The sequence below is a fragment of the Diabrotica undecimpunctata genome, chromosome 9, assembly GCF_040954645.1.
Source record: "Diabrotica undecimpunctata isolate CICGRU chromosome 9, icDiaUnde3, whole genome shotgun sequence".
Lineage (NCBI taxonomy): Eukaryota > Metazoa > Arthropoda > Insecta > Coleoptera > Chrysomelidae > Diabrotica > Diabrotica undecimpunctata.
Window position 1 is genome coordinate 84,195,526 of NC_092811.1, and position 18,823 is coordinate 84,214,348.

Below are 18,823 nucleotides of genomic sequence, written 5' to 3' on the forward strand. Positions count from 1 at the left end.
ATTATATAGTATATATAAGACCTTGTTCGCGATCGTTTGCCATTCATTTTACTTTTAACGAGCAGTTTTGTTTTCTAGATCTTCTTTTTTTCTCGCTATATATACGAAATGTTTGAGTAGTACAGATTTTTTGTTGTTGATGAAATTTAATAATTGCCATATAAAGCATATGGCGTTATAAAAAAGATTAATGTGTTTAGTAATTTTAATTTATTTGATTGGAATACTGCTTAGTATTTCTCTATATGAGATTTATCCAAAAGTTAGTTTTATAGCAAAATCTTATCAGAAATACCAATACATATCAAAAAGGATTATAATGACAAATATAAGAATGGAGAAAGACGAACTGAACATGATTGGAGTATACAGCCCAGAAAATAACTACCCTCAAACAATAAGAGAAATATTTTATAACAACTTACCAGTAATAGACCAAGTCAGAGGAAAGATGATAATTCTGTGGGATTTCAATGCTCGAATAGGCATCGAAGTAATACCCGGAATCAAGCAAAAACATAACGAAAATGTTCAAAACTAAAATAGTGAACTAATGACAAACTTCTGCACAAATAACGAACTTATAATAAAGAGCACATTTTTTTGCCACAAAGACTAACACAAATATGCATTCAATGATACCTCTGGCTAAAGGTCCATAATGGATTATGTTATAATCAATAGTTCACTCTATAATATACGTCTATCAAAAATAATCAACGTAAGATACCTTAACTCAGCACATGTAGGTAGCAACCATTGCCTTGTATTATATAAAATAAAAATCATCATAAAATACAGCACACCCGCGAGAGCGGCAGCAACATAATAGGCGAGCGGTTTACCCCTATAAGCAGAGCATCAACCGACTAAAATTCTTTTTGCATTACTAATGCAATGCACCAAACCTTTTTTATTCGATTCTATATATTTTTCCAAGATGAAATGTATTTTTTTTTAATTTTTACAAGTGGGCCGGCAATTGTTATTAACAAATAACTTATACAAAAAAGCAATTTCACCGAATTGTTTCGGAATCAACTTTTTTAGGTGTATCTCATCAAAATAAACACTTTTTCTCTCCTGATAATTTTTCGAAAAATGCTTCCTTTTCGAGTTATTTGCATTTTTTTGTTGAAAAAATGCCGTAATTAGTGATTTTTGGGATTTTTTTTTCTAAAAAACTAATAAATGTATTGCAATTTTACAGATAGCTTTATAATCTTTAAACCGTCGAGTACAAGTTAGAAACCAAAACGTGGACCCAAATATTTCGAATATGCCTTTCGAGAGTATCCCGCTAAGCGTGTACAGCGGTTGAGGTGCTGTAGGCGCTAAAAAAAATGCATCTAATGAAAAATTACCACCTTCGAAACCAGCATTATTACAACATTACTTAAGAGCAAAGTGGCAAATAAATGAATGGATTTAAGCAAAAAACAATATTATTTCATCTCTTGATCCATTAACCCATGGTTGGACAATGGAAAATAATTGTTTCGATTTTAATTATTTTGAAGGCGAAACTAGTTTAGATATGTTACAAAAGTATTTCTGCTCATGTACCGGAAAATGTTCTACGAAAAATTGTAATTGTATTTCCTATAATTTAGAATGCTGCGCAGTATGTGCATGTACACCAGAGAATTGTAAAAATGATAAAGACGACTTTATTGAAGACAATGAAATCAGCTTATTAGATGGAAATCCTGTTGTTGTTGACGAAAATTTTCAAATTATTGACAATTAAAACGATGTATAATTAATATTAAATTTTAATTTTATTATATTTTTCAATGAAAATTAATTATATATTGCTTAATGTATTTCACTGTAATAAAACATTCAATAATATAGTCACCACGTATATTAAAAGAAAAATTACATTATTATAGCATTGTAAAAAGTTAATTTTAATTGTTTTAATTATAATATGTCTATATAAATATAATTAGAGATATCTTTTTTTTTTAATAAATTGTACGTAATATTTGTATTGAATTAATTTTTTAAATTTAAACAAATATTTCTAAGTGCCGCACGCCTGTATCGCCGCAACCGCTGTACACACTTAGCAGTAGACTGCTCGAAAGGCATAATCGAAATATTTGGGTCCACGTTTTTAGCAAGAGAGAAAAAAATTATCCTTGTCAAAATATTCTAACTTGTACTCGACGGTTTAAAAATTATAAAGCTATTTGTAGAATTGCAATTCATTTAGTAGTTTTTTAGAAAAAAAAATCCCAAAAATCACTATAATTGGTTTCAAATGAGTGTAGAGTAATAAATCATGAAGTGTCATAAAATTTGCCTGAATTTCGGTGTCGTCATGGGCGTAGGCAAATGGACGGATGTCAACTTCGTCGTCAAAAATTGATGTACCTCGAAATATCATATTTTGGATATTTTGTGATAACCAATTTTATTTAATTTTTCGATTAACTTATTCTTCAAACTCGTATTCCATTATATGGTCATTAAAGCTTATTACATTTTTATTTATAAAAACAAATTCACTTCCTTACTGAACGAATAAAAGCATTAGAAGAAACTGATAAGGGTATGACGCACCTCCTAATATTACTAAGAACTAAAATAAATCAACATGAAGACTAATAACGCGTAATGAGGTTTTACTTACACTTTCATTATAATCCCTCTTTTATTTTATTATTATCATTCGACATTCGACATTCGAGTTAGTAATTGTTACTACACCAATTAAACGTACAGTAATATTGTGATATAGAAATAGTGAAAAAGTTATAAAATGGCGACATTTACTCCAAAGAAAAGAGGTGTAAAAAATTCTCCGCTATCTGTTAGTGAAAAAGTTATAATTTTAAATGTATATGATTGCATAAAACACGATCACCCTAGTTTGTCTGTGCAAGAAAGTGTTGAGCGATGTGCCCGAATGACTGGAATTGGACAGTCCACGATTTTTAAATTATTGCGAGAAAGAAAGATATCAGGCCAGTTAAGTCCATGCAAGAGAAAATCAGGAATACCAATAAAAATCTTAGGTGAAGACACCAAACGTGACATTCGAAGAAAAGTTCATTCGTTTTATTTTAAAAAGGAAATACCCACCCTTGACAAAATACTAATGGAGATAAGCCAAGATAACGGTATTCCTTTGATATCCAGAAAACTTTTATGGAAAACTTTAAAAAGTATGAATTTTTCCTGGGAAAAGCACAATCGAAAGGCACTATTACTGGAAAGTGATGAAATCATTTGCTGGAGACGAAAATATTTGAGAACTATAAAACAGTACCGCAGAGAGCACAAGAAAATTTTTTATCTTGATGAGACGTGGATAAACGAAGGTTATATAGTCCAAAAAATGTGGCAAGATAAAAATGTAACAAGTGCTCGCCAAGCTTTCATAGAAGGCCTTTTGACGGGTATTAAAGTGCCTTCGGGAAAAGGGAAGAGGCTTATAATTGCTCACATTGGAAGCGAAGAAGGATTTTTAAAAGAAGGTTTGTTAAGCTTTGAGTCGTGTCGGACGGGAGATTATCATGAGGACATGAATTCGGATGTCTTCGAAGACTACTTCGGGGAAATGTTAAAATTTCTTCCAGCTGATTCGGTCGTGGTTATGGATAATGCAAGCTACCATTCAAGGCGCATAGAGAAGGTACCAACTTCAGCTTGGAGAAAGCAAGAAATTATTAACTGGCTGTCAAATAAAGGTATTCAGTTTGAGACGAATTCAATAAAGAAGGAACTACTAGCCGTAGTAAAACAACATAAATCTCGATTCATAAAATATGCCGTAGAAGATGTAGCAGAAAAGTATAAAGTAACTGTGCTACGCCTACCGCCTTATCATTGCGAATTAAATCCCATAGAACTTATATGGGCACAAGTTAAAGGATATGTTGCAAGGCACAATACCACATTTAAAATGAAAGATGTCAAGGTATTGTTTGATCAAGCCATTATGGAAATCACATCAGAAAACTGGCAAAAAGCAATCCAGCATGTTTTAAAAGAGGAAGATAAAATGTGGAAACTGGACAACTTGGTCGATCAGGTGGTTGACCCTATAATTATAACACCAGGGGATGATGACAGTTCTTCGGATGAAGACTATAGTGATGTAGAATTGTAATAACGTATCCAGTAAAGTTTTTGTAGTTTTTGTGAATAAATTGATTTAAACTCCCCACAAGTGTTTCAATATGTAAAGTTCATTCGTGTGTGTTTGTGAGTATTTCCCGATTTCGGTTCGTATATATTTTATTTTTACATTTTATATTTTTTTAATAACACTGTTCTGCTGTATTACATTTTTATTTCCTTTAATATGATTTTTAAGAATGCATATTCTTTTGTCAATTAACCCACTAGCGCGCCTCTGGCTCAGTGTTTATCTGTCGATAACAATGGACTAATCCCTTAAAACAGGGCGATACCTACCTGCTCTTTATGAAACGACAGAATTTTGCAATGCGGACGGAATTTATTGACGGATTATTGACGGATTACCCTGTAGCGCTTTTGAATACTTCATGAGATTTTATTACTCTACACTCATTAGAAATAGATTATAATTACGGCATTTTTTCAACAAAAAAATGCAAATAACTCGAAAAGGAAGCATTTTTCGAAAAATTATCAAGAGAGAAAAAGTGTTTATTTTGATGAGATACGCCTAAAAAAATTGATTCCGAAGCAATTCGGTGAAATTGCTTTTTTGTATTAGTTATTTGTTAATATCAATTGCCGGCCCACTTGTAAAAATTTAAAAAAAATACATTTCATCTTGGAAAAATATATAGAATCGAATAAAAAACGTTTGGTGCATTAGGAATGCAAAAAGAATTTTAGTCGGTATATTCTGTTTCTAAGCGTCTTTTGAGGGTAAACCGCTCGCCTATAAACAAAAATCAGAAACAAAGGACTAAACATGGAATCCACGGAATACTTATACAGAAAAAAATCCAGTAACTACGCTCCAACTTAACCACCATCCAACTAATACGTAAAACAAGCGAAAGCACTACCGAAGACGTGATTGGAGAGTTGCAGCGACAGTAGTCAGTCGTCCCCCAGATTCGATCTTACCACGAAGTGACTTCGAAGCACCTAAAGACGCGTCCACACTGGAGCAACATTTTCAACATAAACAAAAACTTGTTACAACATAAAATGTTTATATTTGTTGGAATATGTTGTGTTGCGTTGAATAAAGTTGGTGTTGCGATTCAACACAATATGTAGTATGTTGCATAAATCCGTTTTTAGCGGTAAAGATCAAAGGATAATATGAAACAAAGTGAAACATTTGTCAACATTGCTTTGATGTGGACGGATTGTTGCGAGTTGGGACCTGTTGCAAATTGAGTGCATAGACAGTAGACAGACCGCCGCGTCTCAGTGTTCTGTTTATTATTTTAATTTAAAAAGTGACTGTTCGTGTATTTAGGTTTTAGTTGGTTTAAGTAATGGCGTTTATTATAGACAAAATCCATGTATTTAGAATCCTAAAAATGTTAAATATAAATGCAGAGAATCGAAAAATAATTCATGGAATGCAGTTTGTTCAGCTGTAGGATGCTTATCTCAGGAAGAGGCAAAAAGAAAAATCTATAACTTGGTGGCTCAGTTTTATAGAGAGCAAAAAAAATATCGAAGCATGAAAAAATCTGGAGCAGGCGCTCACTTTCATTCCAAGTGGTATGCCTACGATGCATTAGTATTGCTTCGAAACAAAAACACAGTCCGCCCATGCAAGGAAAGTGAAGCTGAGAACGTGGTAAGTAAACACACAATGTTTTTAGATATTAACTTTTCTATTATTAATTATTCAAAAAAATAAATAGGTAATTTCAATTTATACATGAATTATAATTCAACAATTCTACCACGGAACCATCCCCAAAGGTGTAACGAAAAAATCTGCAAACTCTTGCCTAATATATTTTGCTTCAGTTGATGCATTTCGTGCAACTTTCTTGTATGAAGTAAACGTATTACTCTGAGTTTCTCTTCTCCACAATCCTTCTAAAACACGTCCTGTATCTTTATCTTCACCGTCATATGTACCTGGGGGATTGTAGGAATTTTTAGATCTTGAACTATTCCTTAAAAAATTATGCAAGTAAATGCAGGCCATAACAACAACTTCTGCAGTTTCTGGTAAAAGTAATGGTTTTCTAAATATTCTAAAAATCGAAGATAACATTCCAAAAACATTTTCTGGTGTTCTTCTCGCTCTACTGAGACGGTAATTAAATATCCTTTTGGGAGACCCTTTGTCCTGAGCCCCAGGGTAGGGTTTCAGTAAATTTGGTGATAATGGGAAGGCATCATCCCCTAAAAATACGCGAGGGACTAATTTCTCACGTCCTGGTAAAGAGCTATATTCTGGAAGGTTAAGTTTGCAGCGAGTTAATAGTTTTTTGAATTATGTATTTTCGAAAATTCCTCCATCAGATATTCTCCCTTGGGAGCCTACATGAAAATACAAAAATCGGTAATTAGCATTAATTACGCCGAACAGAAAGATGCTAAAAAACGTTTTCTAATTGAAGAACTCACTTCCACTGTTTTTTTGGTGCTTGTATTGCAATATGCTTGCCATCCATGACGTCTACACATTTTTGAAAATTCCAAAGAACACTGAAACCATTAGTAATTGTTTCCCATTCTTGAGCAGTTTTGGGCATCTGACAAAGATATCCATTACTTATGCTAAAAATGTAGATCACTGTAATATTAAGTGTGTTCCTACTTTGTAGTCTTTACATTTTATACAATGTATTTTTCTTTTCAGGATGACCTTAATGACTCTTCCTCCGTAACTGATTTAGATGATTCACAAGTAACAGATTGTGATTGTGATGAAGGTGTTAATGAGATCCAAGAATTTCAAGATGCAGAAAATGGCAACCAAGGCATGAAAGACTTGTCTAACGATGGTTCTCAAAAGCCATCAACATCTAACGCTGCTTGTGAGGAGCCTTCGGCATCTAACAAAGCCTCTCAAAAGCCTCGTAAGGAAACCGTGGAAAATCCGAACAGCACAATTCTTGATGAATTTAAACACTCTAATAAAACTAGACGTGTCACACAAACACTTACAAAAAAAATCGATGAAAACGCTTGAAAAGAAGAGGCATATAAAATAATTAAAGACATACAAAATAAACGACAGCGAGACAAATTCGATGTATTTGGAGAACATATGGCGTGTAAAATTAGGGATTTGAATACCACCTGCGCACAAAATATTGTAGAACATCTTATAAATAATATTTTGTTCGATGCAAGTATGGGTAAATATGATTATGGAATGCCACAATCAACTAACAGATATGAGTCAATTTTATCAGTGCAACCTTTTACTAGACCACAATCACATTCATCGTATTGCAGCACACCAACTCATCACCAGCAGAGACATACACACCAACCTCTTCAGACTCCTCTACTGTTTTTGGTTCTTCAAACATTATCGCAGAGGCATTCCAATTAAATAACATGTAAAACTTCTAAATTTATCAATAAAAAAAGTACAATAAAGTTTACTTACTTTAACTTGGTCTTTAATTGCGTTTGCTAGTACAGTACGTACTTCTGGTACTATCTTTGAGATAGCTTGTTTCGAAATCTGAAATAAATACATCAAGCTGCTGTAGGAATCTCCAGTTGCCAGAAAACGCAATGTTACAGCTAATCGTTCTTGTGGAGGTATAGCCTTTCTACAGGTAGTATCTGCTTTTCTTATCGCTGGTGCAATTTTTTGAAGCAACAATTCCATATCTAAACTACTCATGCGCAAAAAATTTTTGAAGCACCCATCGGTTCGAAGTTCTAATAAAACGTCATCTTTCTTTAAATCCGATAATAATTCCTTTTCACCATATTTTCCCTTGTATTCAAACTTGGAAGAACCCAACATTTACGCTTCCGTTTTTGTGAATCACCACACAAAATTAGAAAGCACGCGGTAGCAGTTAATAAGTCTTCCTTCATCATGTCACAAAACTACAGCAGTGTGGACAGAATGTTGTACTCAACTGAATTTATGATTCGACAAGTTCAAACATTCATTAACATTGTTGCACTAGTGAGGACAATTCGTTTTATGTCAAAAGTTTAATGAATTAAACATTTAGCAACTTGTTGCAACATAAAATTGCTACAAGTTGCCAAATGTTGCTCCAGTGTGGATGCGCCTTTATACCACTCGTATTCAGTACTTTCATCAACAATGGACTGCAAAATATTAAAAATTTCATTTAAACAAATTTATCACCTGTTCACGTCGGACATTGTAGTTAGTAATGTGATGTCAGTTCCGTAGTTTATCAGCTTCATGTAAAAATATCGTTGGTATGTTACACTATTTATCGACGCATGCTTTAAAAACTCATACAACTGACACTTCCAACCAGTGGCGTTGCACGCTAGCTCTCTTTATCTTTGATACCTCGCGTTTTTAATAGCTGGCAACCCTAATTTACGAACACTTTTGACTGGAAACTTATTAGCAATGTATTCTTCTAATTATAAATGTGTGTTAAAATGTGATGATTATGATTTTTCGAAAAAGTAAATTGTTTGCAAAATAATGAATGTGTTCCAGAATATGGCCGCATTTTGTATATCCATATAGCAACCTCAGACTATTTTATAGATGTATGTTTCGATTAGGATGCCGTGACAAAATACTAAACTTTTAAATGCTCTTATAACTTAACATTTTAAGAAACACCTACACTATAAATAAAATTATCTAATTTTTAGGAATAAGGCTTCTCTGGGAACACCATTTATAGAAAGCGCACAAAATTTGATAAGATACCATTTGGGATCAGTGGCATTAGGTTCATTCCTCATAGCAACAGTACAATTTATGCGCGTAATATTAAAAATGGTTGAAAAATATTTAAATAAAAGACAAGGGAAATGTATAGACTGTCTGTTAAAATGCTGCCATTGTTGTCTATATTGTTTTGAGAAAATCTTAAAGTACTTATCAAGAAATGCTTATATCGAAGTTGGTAAGTAGTTCAAAACCTCTACCAAAAGATTATACTTTTTATTTCTTTTTTTTATAGCCCTTAAGATTTATTTAGTACAATTTAAAACTGATTTCCAAATTGCAACTTTAGTTTTATGTACGCAATATATAAAACAAATAATACAGAAAAAGTGAGCGGTAACAAATCAGATATACATATATTATAATCAATAAATATAAGGTTGAATGCTCGAATAAATGAACTTTGATCAAATAAAAGGCATATATCGAGCACAGTTTAATTTAATCTTGCCCAAGTACTTTCGATCACTAGATCATCTTCAGGGGCATCTGAAATAAGCCAAGAAACGTTTTTTTATAACTAAAGAAATGTGGATGTGAATGTGATTCTTTTATCTTTTTTGATTGTATTCGTTTTTCGTTTGGCTCTTAGGCTAAGATTTTATGCTATTTGTTATAGTTATTTACATTTTTTGGTGAATATTCATAAAATATAAAACTTAATCGACAAAATAATTATTCTTTGTCCATAAATTAAGTGAATTATTTATTTAAACAAGTTTTTGCGCATAGGTAAGTCACGTTATATTAATTTATATTTTTAGTAGTTTTGGTTTTCTCTGTAGCTTGTTAGGTCTTATTTACAATTTTGGCTTAATTTTTTAACATGAGTAACATTCTAATTCCGTAGTGAGTAATTTTAATTCTTGAAATGAAGGTTTTTGATTCTAATATAAGTTCTTTGTGTTTATAATAATGAGACACGATCTTTGTATAAATATAGACATTTATCTTTAATACATAATTAATTTTTATAATATTTATATACATATAACAAATTTTATTTTTGTTTCAGATATTATGGCACCTAACAAAAAAAGTCAAGTTTGGAATTATTTTGAAAAACTGGATGATAAAACTGCCAAGTATAAAATATGCCAAAAAACTCTACGTTCAGCTGGAAACACCACTAATTTAATGGGCCATATTAAGAACGTCCACAAGGCTTTTAATTTGGCATTTAATAAAAATATTGATTTACCCAAAAAGCTAGGTTCACATTTACCAAACCAAATGTTATCCATAAACAAAAATGAAGTTATTGAATGTTCCAGCATTTCCCATACTGATGCTACACCTCTACCGTCAGAAGACCAGGCTATTGATACTGACTATACTGCAGGGCCATCTGCAAAGCGGCCGAAGATTCAACAATCAATAAAAAGTAGTTTTGAAGAAATTGTTTCTTATACATCTACTACTGGTGATAAAGCAAGAAAAATTAATAATGCCATTTTATATTTCATTTGTAAAGACAATCAGCCGTTTTCTGTAGTAGATGATGAAGGATTTAAACATCTGCTTAAAGTGACTGCTCCGCACTATAACATACCTAGTAGAAGTACCATTACACGGTGGCTTGATGAGAAATATGATGTCTTGTCAGCTTTATTAAAATCACAAATTTGTAGTGTTGAACATGTGACTTTGACCAGTGATATTTGGTCAGACATGCAGATGCGTAGTTTTTTAGGTGTAACAGCTCATTTTGGACTAGGCACGGAGTTCCAATCAGTTACATTGGGGGTTTACCATCTGGATCAAAGACATACTTCTTAATATATAGCAGCAGAGCTCCTTAGAACCTGCAATGACTGGGGATTTAACACTGACACAGTCTCTGCTGTTGTCACCGATAATGCAGCAAATATGGTGAAAGCAGTGGAGATTGCTGTTGGAAAAAAGAAGCACCTCCCTTGTTTCGCCCACACACTCAATTTAGTTGCCCAAAATAGCCTACAAATACCTGAGTTACAAAATATTATATTAAAAATAAAAGACATTGTGACTTTTTTTAAACATAGTTGTGTGGCAAGTGATGAGTTACGAAGGTCAGTGAGAGGTGGTGCTGAACCAAAACTCATACAAGATGTGTCCACTCGGTGGAACAGCACCTACTACATGATTCAGAGATTTTTGGAGCTGAAAAATTTGGTAAGTGACATATTGATACGCCATAAAACAGCACCTGCAATGTTAACTGGGTTAGAGTTGAATATAGTCTCATCGCTTGTTAACATACTTAGACCACTTGAAGCTGCAACAAAAGAAATATCTGTGGATAAGTATTGTTCAAGCAGTAAGGTAATCCCTTTGGTTCACTGCATGATTTCAAAATTGAAAGCCCTTTCAATTGATGAACCATTGGTGTTGGACGTACAAAAATTAATCTTGAAAGAGATCAGCAAACGTATGGGTGGTATTGAGCAAGTTTCTTGTTTAGCTATAAGTACAATATTGGACCCACGTTTTAAAAAACTCCATTTTGAAGATCATTTAGCTTGTGCAAATGCCATACGCAAAATTAAGGAAATGATGGAAATGGACCTACCGGATGAAACTATTAATGTAAAATCTGAATCAAAAAATTTAGAAAAAGTTTCAGAAGATTTTAGTCTTTGGAGTGACCATCATAACCTGGTTCAAAGAAATTTGAAATCAAATAAAAATGAAAGTATTTCAGATGAGCTTTCAATCTTTTTAAGAACACCAGTAAGTAGATTGGAAGAAAATCCGTTAGAAGTATGGGCTGGTTATAAACACCAATTTCCAAAATTATTTAAAATCGCTTATAAATATTTAACTATAGTAGCCAGTTCTGTACCATGTGAAAGACTTTTTTTCTAAAGCTTCCCAAGTTTTAAACCAGCAACGTACTCGAATAAAAGGAAGGAGAGTAAATAAAATATTGTTTTTACAAAGTTTGGAAAGAAAATATTGCTATCTTTAATTTTTTAATTTAACTATTAAATTATTAACTAATTAAATAAGAGCATTACAATTTTATATTTTGTTTTATTTTCTGATTTTATATGTCCTATTATTTATATCCTGTATTTTGAGCTATCAAAATCTATACTCCTTAAATGTAAAGGCTTTTCATCACAAATTAGTAGGAGTATTATCAATTTTTTTATACTGTTTATTGTAAACAAGCATGGAGAGCTATGCAAGCCTGTTAGATTAGGCTAGCAATATAAATAACAATAAAAATAAAGTAATTGTAAATTGTGAACACATAATTAAGATATAAAAAATACTAAAGAAAGTATATATAGTTGAAAATACAAAAATAAAGAAAGTGTCTGTGGTTGTGGAGTGTGTAAGAGTGGTACAAGCTATAAATAATTTAAAATCATAATAAATATTGTGTTTATATGAAATTAACGCACAATTGATTGTAATGATAATTACATTTTTAACTAAAATTTGATGTTTTAATTTCCACTCCAGGAATTGTTTTCAAAAAAGATTATTTAAGAATTTTGTTAAAGAGTATCTGTCTAAGTAGAATGTGTTTATATGGGATTAAGCTACAATTGATTGTAAAGATAATTTAAAGAATATTTTATTTCCACTCTAGAAATCGTTTTCAAAAAAGGTTATTTAAGAATTTTGTTAAAGAGAATATTGTGTATATGGGAATAAGCTACAATTGATTGTAAAGATACTTTAAAGAATATGAAATCGCTTTCAAAACAGAATATCTAAGAATTCTGTTGAACAAATAGTGTATCTGAAACTTAATATTGTGTTTATATTAGATTAAACCACAATTGACTAATGATAATTACTTTTTTAACTAAATTTTATTTTTATCACTCCGGAATTTGTTTTCGAAAAAGATTATTTAAGAATTTTCTTAAAAGGAGTGTATGTAGGAAACATTAAATTTTAGTTAAAAATGTAACCATTACAGGCCATTGTGGCTTAATTCCATATAAACACCTAAAGCCAAAAATTGCTTTATAAACAATGTGCTATACCTACAATATTTTATTTGTATTATATACCAAAGAATATTCTTTGTATATACTATTCAGTACATGCATTTGTCATTTATAGCCTTACATTAATATTAAAATGATCTATTTTATTGCTTATACATTATAATATTTTTGTTACTAATTAATACATTTCGGCAAGTAATGAAAATCGATTGAAATCATTAATTAGAATAAAAAATTAGATATCATTTTTATAGTAAGTAAACAAGTAAAAAAAAATCTCTGACAGAGAAGTAATAAGTAATGACGCCTAACTTCTCAATTGTTGATTATCCAAATAGTACAAACACTATTTTAAATGGCGGCTGCGCATGCGCTCGTCACATGATGAAAGGCCTATTGATGTTTTTATCAATGCATCGAAAACATCGATGTTTCAATTCGATACATCGAAAAACATCGATGCAAGCCTTCCGATTGATGCATCGCAAAAAACATCGATGTATATTTTAAATGAACACCCCTGCTCCCGATCTAACGGAAATGTTGGGGTGACATGTGACAAATGACAGCTTGGATGAGCAGTCACAATCATAGATATGTGATCTGCACCTTTTAATCTGCACCTTTTTTTATGTAAGTAGAACCATTAGAAAGTTATCCACTAGAGTTTCAGAACATTTGAAAAGACCAAACTCTTCAAGTTTTGGTCAACACTTATTATCCAGTAAACACAATTTTAACATCAACACTGGTTCATCTATCTTACATGACATTAGTAGAAAGAAAAACTATATGGAGTTGGATTTATTGGAAGATTTGGAGATTACAAGGGAAACAAATGGAAACTCTCACTGTCTTAATACTCAAATTAATTTAAATTGTACTAAATTTAAACCTATTTTTAAAAACTTTATTACAGCTTCACCTCGTAGGGGACCCAGCTCGACTGTTTAGACTTCCTGCACTGAGCACATCCATATTAATTTTATAGTTCTACCATTGACTGTGGGTTCAACTGAACTACTTGGATTACACACCATTTATATACTTTGCTTTCAATTTTGATTTTTAGTTTTAGTATTTTAATTACATAGTCAGATTTCTTCCTTTCTACATTACAGATAGTGTTTGGTAGACCATTTTATTGTAGTCAACTACCCACTGTCTAATATATTGTTTAGTCTTTTTCTTGCATTCTTACTTTACGTCGACTTCAGTTGCTCTCAAACTAACACCCTAATTATTATAGACAGGTTTGAGTGTGAGATCTGGATTATTCAATCTACTTACTTAAAAAATATTCTATATAATTTTATATTTCATCAGTGACCTCCTATAGTAGTGTCAGTTGGACTTTTGGTCAATACTTAGTTTCATAGAATTTTTAAAAGGTGCAGATCACATATCTATGATTGTGACTGCTCATCCAAGCTGTCATTTGTCACATGTCACCCCAACATTTCCGTTAGATCGGGAGCCATTCTGTCTCCGGCTTCGGCACGCAATGTAGCTTTTCTTTAATAATTTTAAAGTGTTTGTTTGTCCTTTTGTAGTGTAGTGTTATGTACAACTATATGTTTATGACATTTTGTTCTTGTCAGATAGGCCGCAATTGACGAAGTAAGTCTATAAACGTTAATCACATAAAAACTCTTTATCAACCGTAAACTTCTAGTTTTTATCGAAGTTAATCAATTTCTTTAGTTATAAAAAAACGTTTCTTGGCTTATTTCAGATGCCCCTGAAGATGATCTAGGGATCGAAAGTACTTGGGCAAGATTAAATTAAACTGTGCTCGATATATGCCTTTTATTTGATCAAAGTTTATATTATAATCAACGCCAATTGTCTGTAGATTTGCTAAAATGTAGCTCGCATTCTGAAACAGTTTATCATTAAGTCATGGAGAACCAGAGTAGAATAAAGTTTGAATGTTTAATTTTAGATATCGAACTATTTGTTCGAAAAAAAACTAAATGAGTTTGTTCTAATAACAGTAAAAATTTGACCATTGGTCATTTCAAATAGACTTAATATTAATGTTGAAGCTGTCAGGTGTAGAAGAAGCTTGTAAAATATTAAAAAATGATGATGATTGTGGAAGGTCGAATAAGGTATTTAATCTTTTTGACCACTTATATTCAGTTCATTCATACTAATGTATGTATAACAATTTTCAATTGAAGATGATTCAACATAATGACGGTATTAGATTTTTGTTTTAATACAGGGCAGTGACAGCCGCTTATACGTATTTCGACCTCTTTAGGTCTCCTTAGAGCGGTATAGCCACTACTCTGAACCAAAACAAAAATCTTTCCCGTCCTAGACAATAGTTATCAAAATAACTATATACGGACATAACTACGCCATCTAAAAACAAAAAGAGAAATCAAACGATTTCTACCTGGCGAAACCGAATTCAAATTTTTACCACTGTGCTTCCTAAAACTTGCGAAGCAAACAGCTTGATAAATTACTCGGCAAGCGAATCTAAAATTGCATTCCACATGCCGTTCATCATGGTCAAAATTCGTAGTGAATTCAGTTTCTGGTACTCCAACCGAAGTAAAGTAATAAAACATAATGGCAGCGACAGCCGCTTATACGTATTTCGACCTCTTTAGGTCTCCTCACAGGGGTATAGCCACTACTCTGAACCAAAACAAAAATCTTTCCCGTCCTAGACAATAGTTATCAAAGTAGTTACGTTAGTAGTTAGTAGTTACGTCCTACACAGTTATTTGGTACCATGGTACAGGAACTCGTTGTGGCTACAGAAAATGTAGGTTTAAATATAAATATCTCAAGAACAAAAATAATGACAAATTTGGTACACAACCAGAACATCTGTATTGGTGAGCAAGAAGTAGAACTCGTAGATAAATATAAACACCTAGGACATGAAATTATGATTCAGGGATAATCACACCCACGAACTGAAGAGAAGAATCGATCTTGGGTGGGCAGCATATGGAAAACTGAGAGAAACTTTTAAAAGTGAGCTGCCTACATGCCTGAAGAGAAAAGTATTTGATTAATGCGTTCTCCCAGTGTTGACATATGGAGCAGAAACACTTACTCTAACAAAAGCCTCGGCTACCAAACTAAGAGTCACACAAAGAAGTATGGAGTGATCCATGTTAGGAGTAACTCTGCGAGACAAAATAAAAACCGAAGAAGTCAGGAGAAGAACCAAGGTGACTGACGTCATCGAAAGGATCATCATTCAATCTTCGCTTATCCACTGCTGGACATAGATCTCCCTCATAATTTTCCATCTATTTCGATCTTGTGCCTCTTGCATCCAATTCCTATGACAACGTTTTAGATCGTCAGTCCAACGTGTTGGTGGACGACCTCTGCTTCGGTAGGCATCATCTCTTGGTCTCCATTCCAGTATCCGTTTTGTCCATCTATTATCTGTCATTCGAGCCACGTGACCTGCCCAGTTCCATTTCAGTGTTGCTACTCTCTCTACTGCATCAGCCACTTCTGTTCTTTGTCGTAGCTGGCGATTTGGGATCTTGTCTCGTAGTGAAACGCCTAACATAGCACGCTCCATCGCCCTTTGACACACACGGATCTTTTGAACTGTTCTCCTTGTCATGGTCAACGTTTCCGCACCGTAAGTTAACACTGGCAAAACACACTGATTAAACGTTTTTCTTTTAAGGCATATTGGTATATCAGACGATTTGAAAATATGGTTCAGTTTGCCGAAGGCTGCCCAAGTCAGTCTTATACGACGGACAAGCTCAACGGTTTGGTTATCTTTTCCTATACGAATCTCATGACCTAGGTATTTATAGGCCATTACCTGGTCTATGGATGTTGTTCCTACGCATATATCTTCGCTGACTACAAGATTTGTCATCATCTGGGTTTTAGATATATTTATTTTCAATCCCCCTTCTAGCGAGGAAAGGTAGAGCTGATTTAAAAGTTCTTTGGCCTCATCTATCCTATCAGCTATTAGTACAATATCATCTGCAAACCTTAGATGGCTAAGCTTTTCTCCATTTATGTTTATGCCCTTGTCGGTCAGTTTTGCCCTTTTACATATATATTCCAAAAGAGTAGTGAACAGTTTCGGCGATATGGTGTCCCCCTGGCGTACTCCACGTTGTATCGGGAATTTCTGGGTTTGACGATCACCCACTCTAACACTGGCAGTTGCGTTTTGGGATATGTGTTTAATTATATTTATATACCGATAGTCAATTCGGCATTCTGTCGAGGCTTCCAACATTTTTTGTTGATTTACGGTATCGAATGCCTTTTTGTATAAGATTTTTCTTTTTCTTTTTCAGTGCATTTTTCTATAAGATTTTTTATTACCAGTAGGTGATCGTTTGTTCCATAGCCTTTTCTAAAACCCGCCTGTTCTATGGGCTGATAAAATTCCAATTTATTTTCTAGTCGTTTCGTAATTATTTTTGTAAATAGTTTATAAATCGAAAGGATAGCCAGACTAAAATGGAGATAGGCAGGACACTATAATGACGTATGGGCGATAAACAAAGGGGTTATTGGAATGGAGATCAAAGGAAGACACGAGAAGCGTCGGTCGACCACCTACACGATGAGACGAAAAATAAAAACTGGATAAGAGTGGCACAAGATAGATGGAGTTGGAAACACGAGGAAGAGGCTTATGTTCAGCAGTGCACTTTTGAGGCTGGATAATGATTACCGAATTTGCCTCGAACCGTGAAAGAAGCAATTCAAACAATTTTTCAAAGGATTGGGCATCCATGTCTTCGTGGTAATACCTCATTTTTTCGATCAAAAAATTAGTGCACTATCGTCTAAAAAGCCACTCTGACTATCTACATATATAGGCGACATTCAATCGTTGCTCTTTACCCGTTGGTTCCCGTAACCCTATTGATAAACTGTCCACAAATGCTTGAGGATAACTCGTTACAGTAGTATCTTGCTAGATCTGTGTGACCAGCATTCACCCACGTTTCGTCCAGATAATAAATCTTTTTGTGTGCAGAACGAACCTCTCTAATAGAGCGAAGATATGAGACTAAATCTTCTCTTTCTATTAAGACACACTTACAATATCGTTTGACATATATAAATTTTTGACAAATACAATAATTAGGAGAAAAACTGGTGTTACTGACGCAGTTCAAAGGATTACAACATTGAAATGTAACTGGGCGGGGCATGTTGCCAGATTAAAAGATGGAAGGTGGACGAAGAAAATTCTGGAATGGAGACCTAGACACGATACTTATCGTAATCGAGGACGTCCTCCAACAAGGTGGTCAGATGACATCAAGCGCATTCAGCACAACTGGATTCAGGATGCTCAAGATAAAATGCATCGTAATTATTTACGGGAGGCCTATGTCCAGCAGTGGACTCAAAACGGATAATGATATAAATTTTAAATCCTCCTTTATTATTATCCTTATTGTCTCTTTGCTCGTTTTTGTCAGTCCTAGTCACCTTTTTTTCACGTACAATGCGTTTAATTGTCGACACGGATACTCCTGTTAAAAATGAACAATAAGCTACAGCTTCCACTGTACGAAGGGTATTTTTTAAATTTTTAGACACTCTTTAAACATTTTACTTTTCTTCTACCGACATAAGCTTCCGCTTTCGTTGTACTAACTTTTAAGACTATTTTAAGTTAATAAATATAATAAACTCTATTTAATAAATATAACACAATATCACATTCACAAGAAACAGAACAACACACTACGCCTATGCAGATATGGACGCTTGATGATGAAGAAACCACACGAATAAACTGTTTCTACCATTTCCAATCTTTTCAAGGACGTAAATATATAGACCAGCGAAGTGTTAATAAGTATATTGTTATAGGGGCAAATTTTATAGAACCATCTTACTTTTCACTTATTTATATTGGCGAAGCGTAGACAATAAAAATTAACCCGGTAAGTGCCAGTAAGAATTAATTTTGACATTTAACATTGTTGTTTTTAGATCTCAGTTCAATTTGTAGATGAGTCACCTTCACTTGAAAATTGTTAGAGTA

General features: G+C 33.2%; 2 protein-coding genes across 5 annotated transcripts in view; both read left to right on the top strand.

Moving 5' to 3' along the window:
• The window catches only part of LOC140450207 (choline transporter-like protein 1), a 233,635-nt gene that overhangs the window by 177,999 nt on the left and 36,813 nt on the right, over positions 1 to 18,823 (top strand). For all 4 annotated transcript variants that reach the window (XM_072543684.1, XM_072543683.1, XM_072543686.1 and 1 more), the window contains one exon: positions 8,767 to 9,023. In XM_072543684.1, coding sequence (XP_072399785.1) covers positions 8,767 to 9,023 — 257 coding nt within the window. The remainder of the gene's footprint in view (positions 1 to 8,766; positions 9,024 to 18,823) is intronic.
• LOC140449723 (E3 SUMO-protein ligase ZBED1-like) lies at positions 9,380 to 12,146 on the top strand. Its single transcript, XM_072543045.1, has 2 exons — positions 9,380 to 9,577; positions 9,861 to 12,146. Exon 2 carries the CDS (start codon positions 10,715 to 10,717, stop codon positions 11,690 to 11,692), a length of 978 nt encoding a protein of 325 aa, XP_072399146.1. The 5' UTR covers positions 9,380 to 9,577; positions 9,861 to 10,714; the 3' UTR covers positions 11,693 to 12,146.

What these genes read in the sequence shown, in the direction of transcription:
- LOC140449723 (XM_072543045.1), top strand. Translation starts at nt 10,715, where the DNA reads ATGGTGAAAGCAGTGGAGATTGCTGTTGGAAAAAAGAAGCACCTCCCT.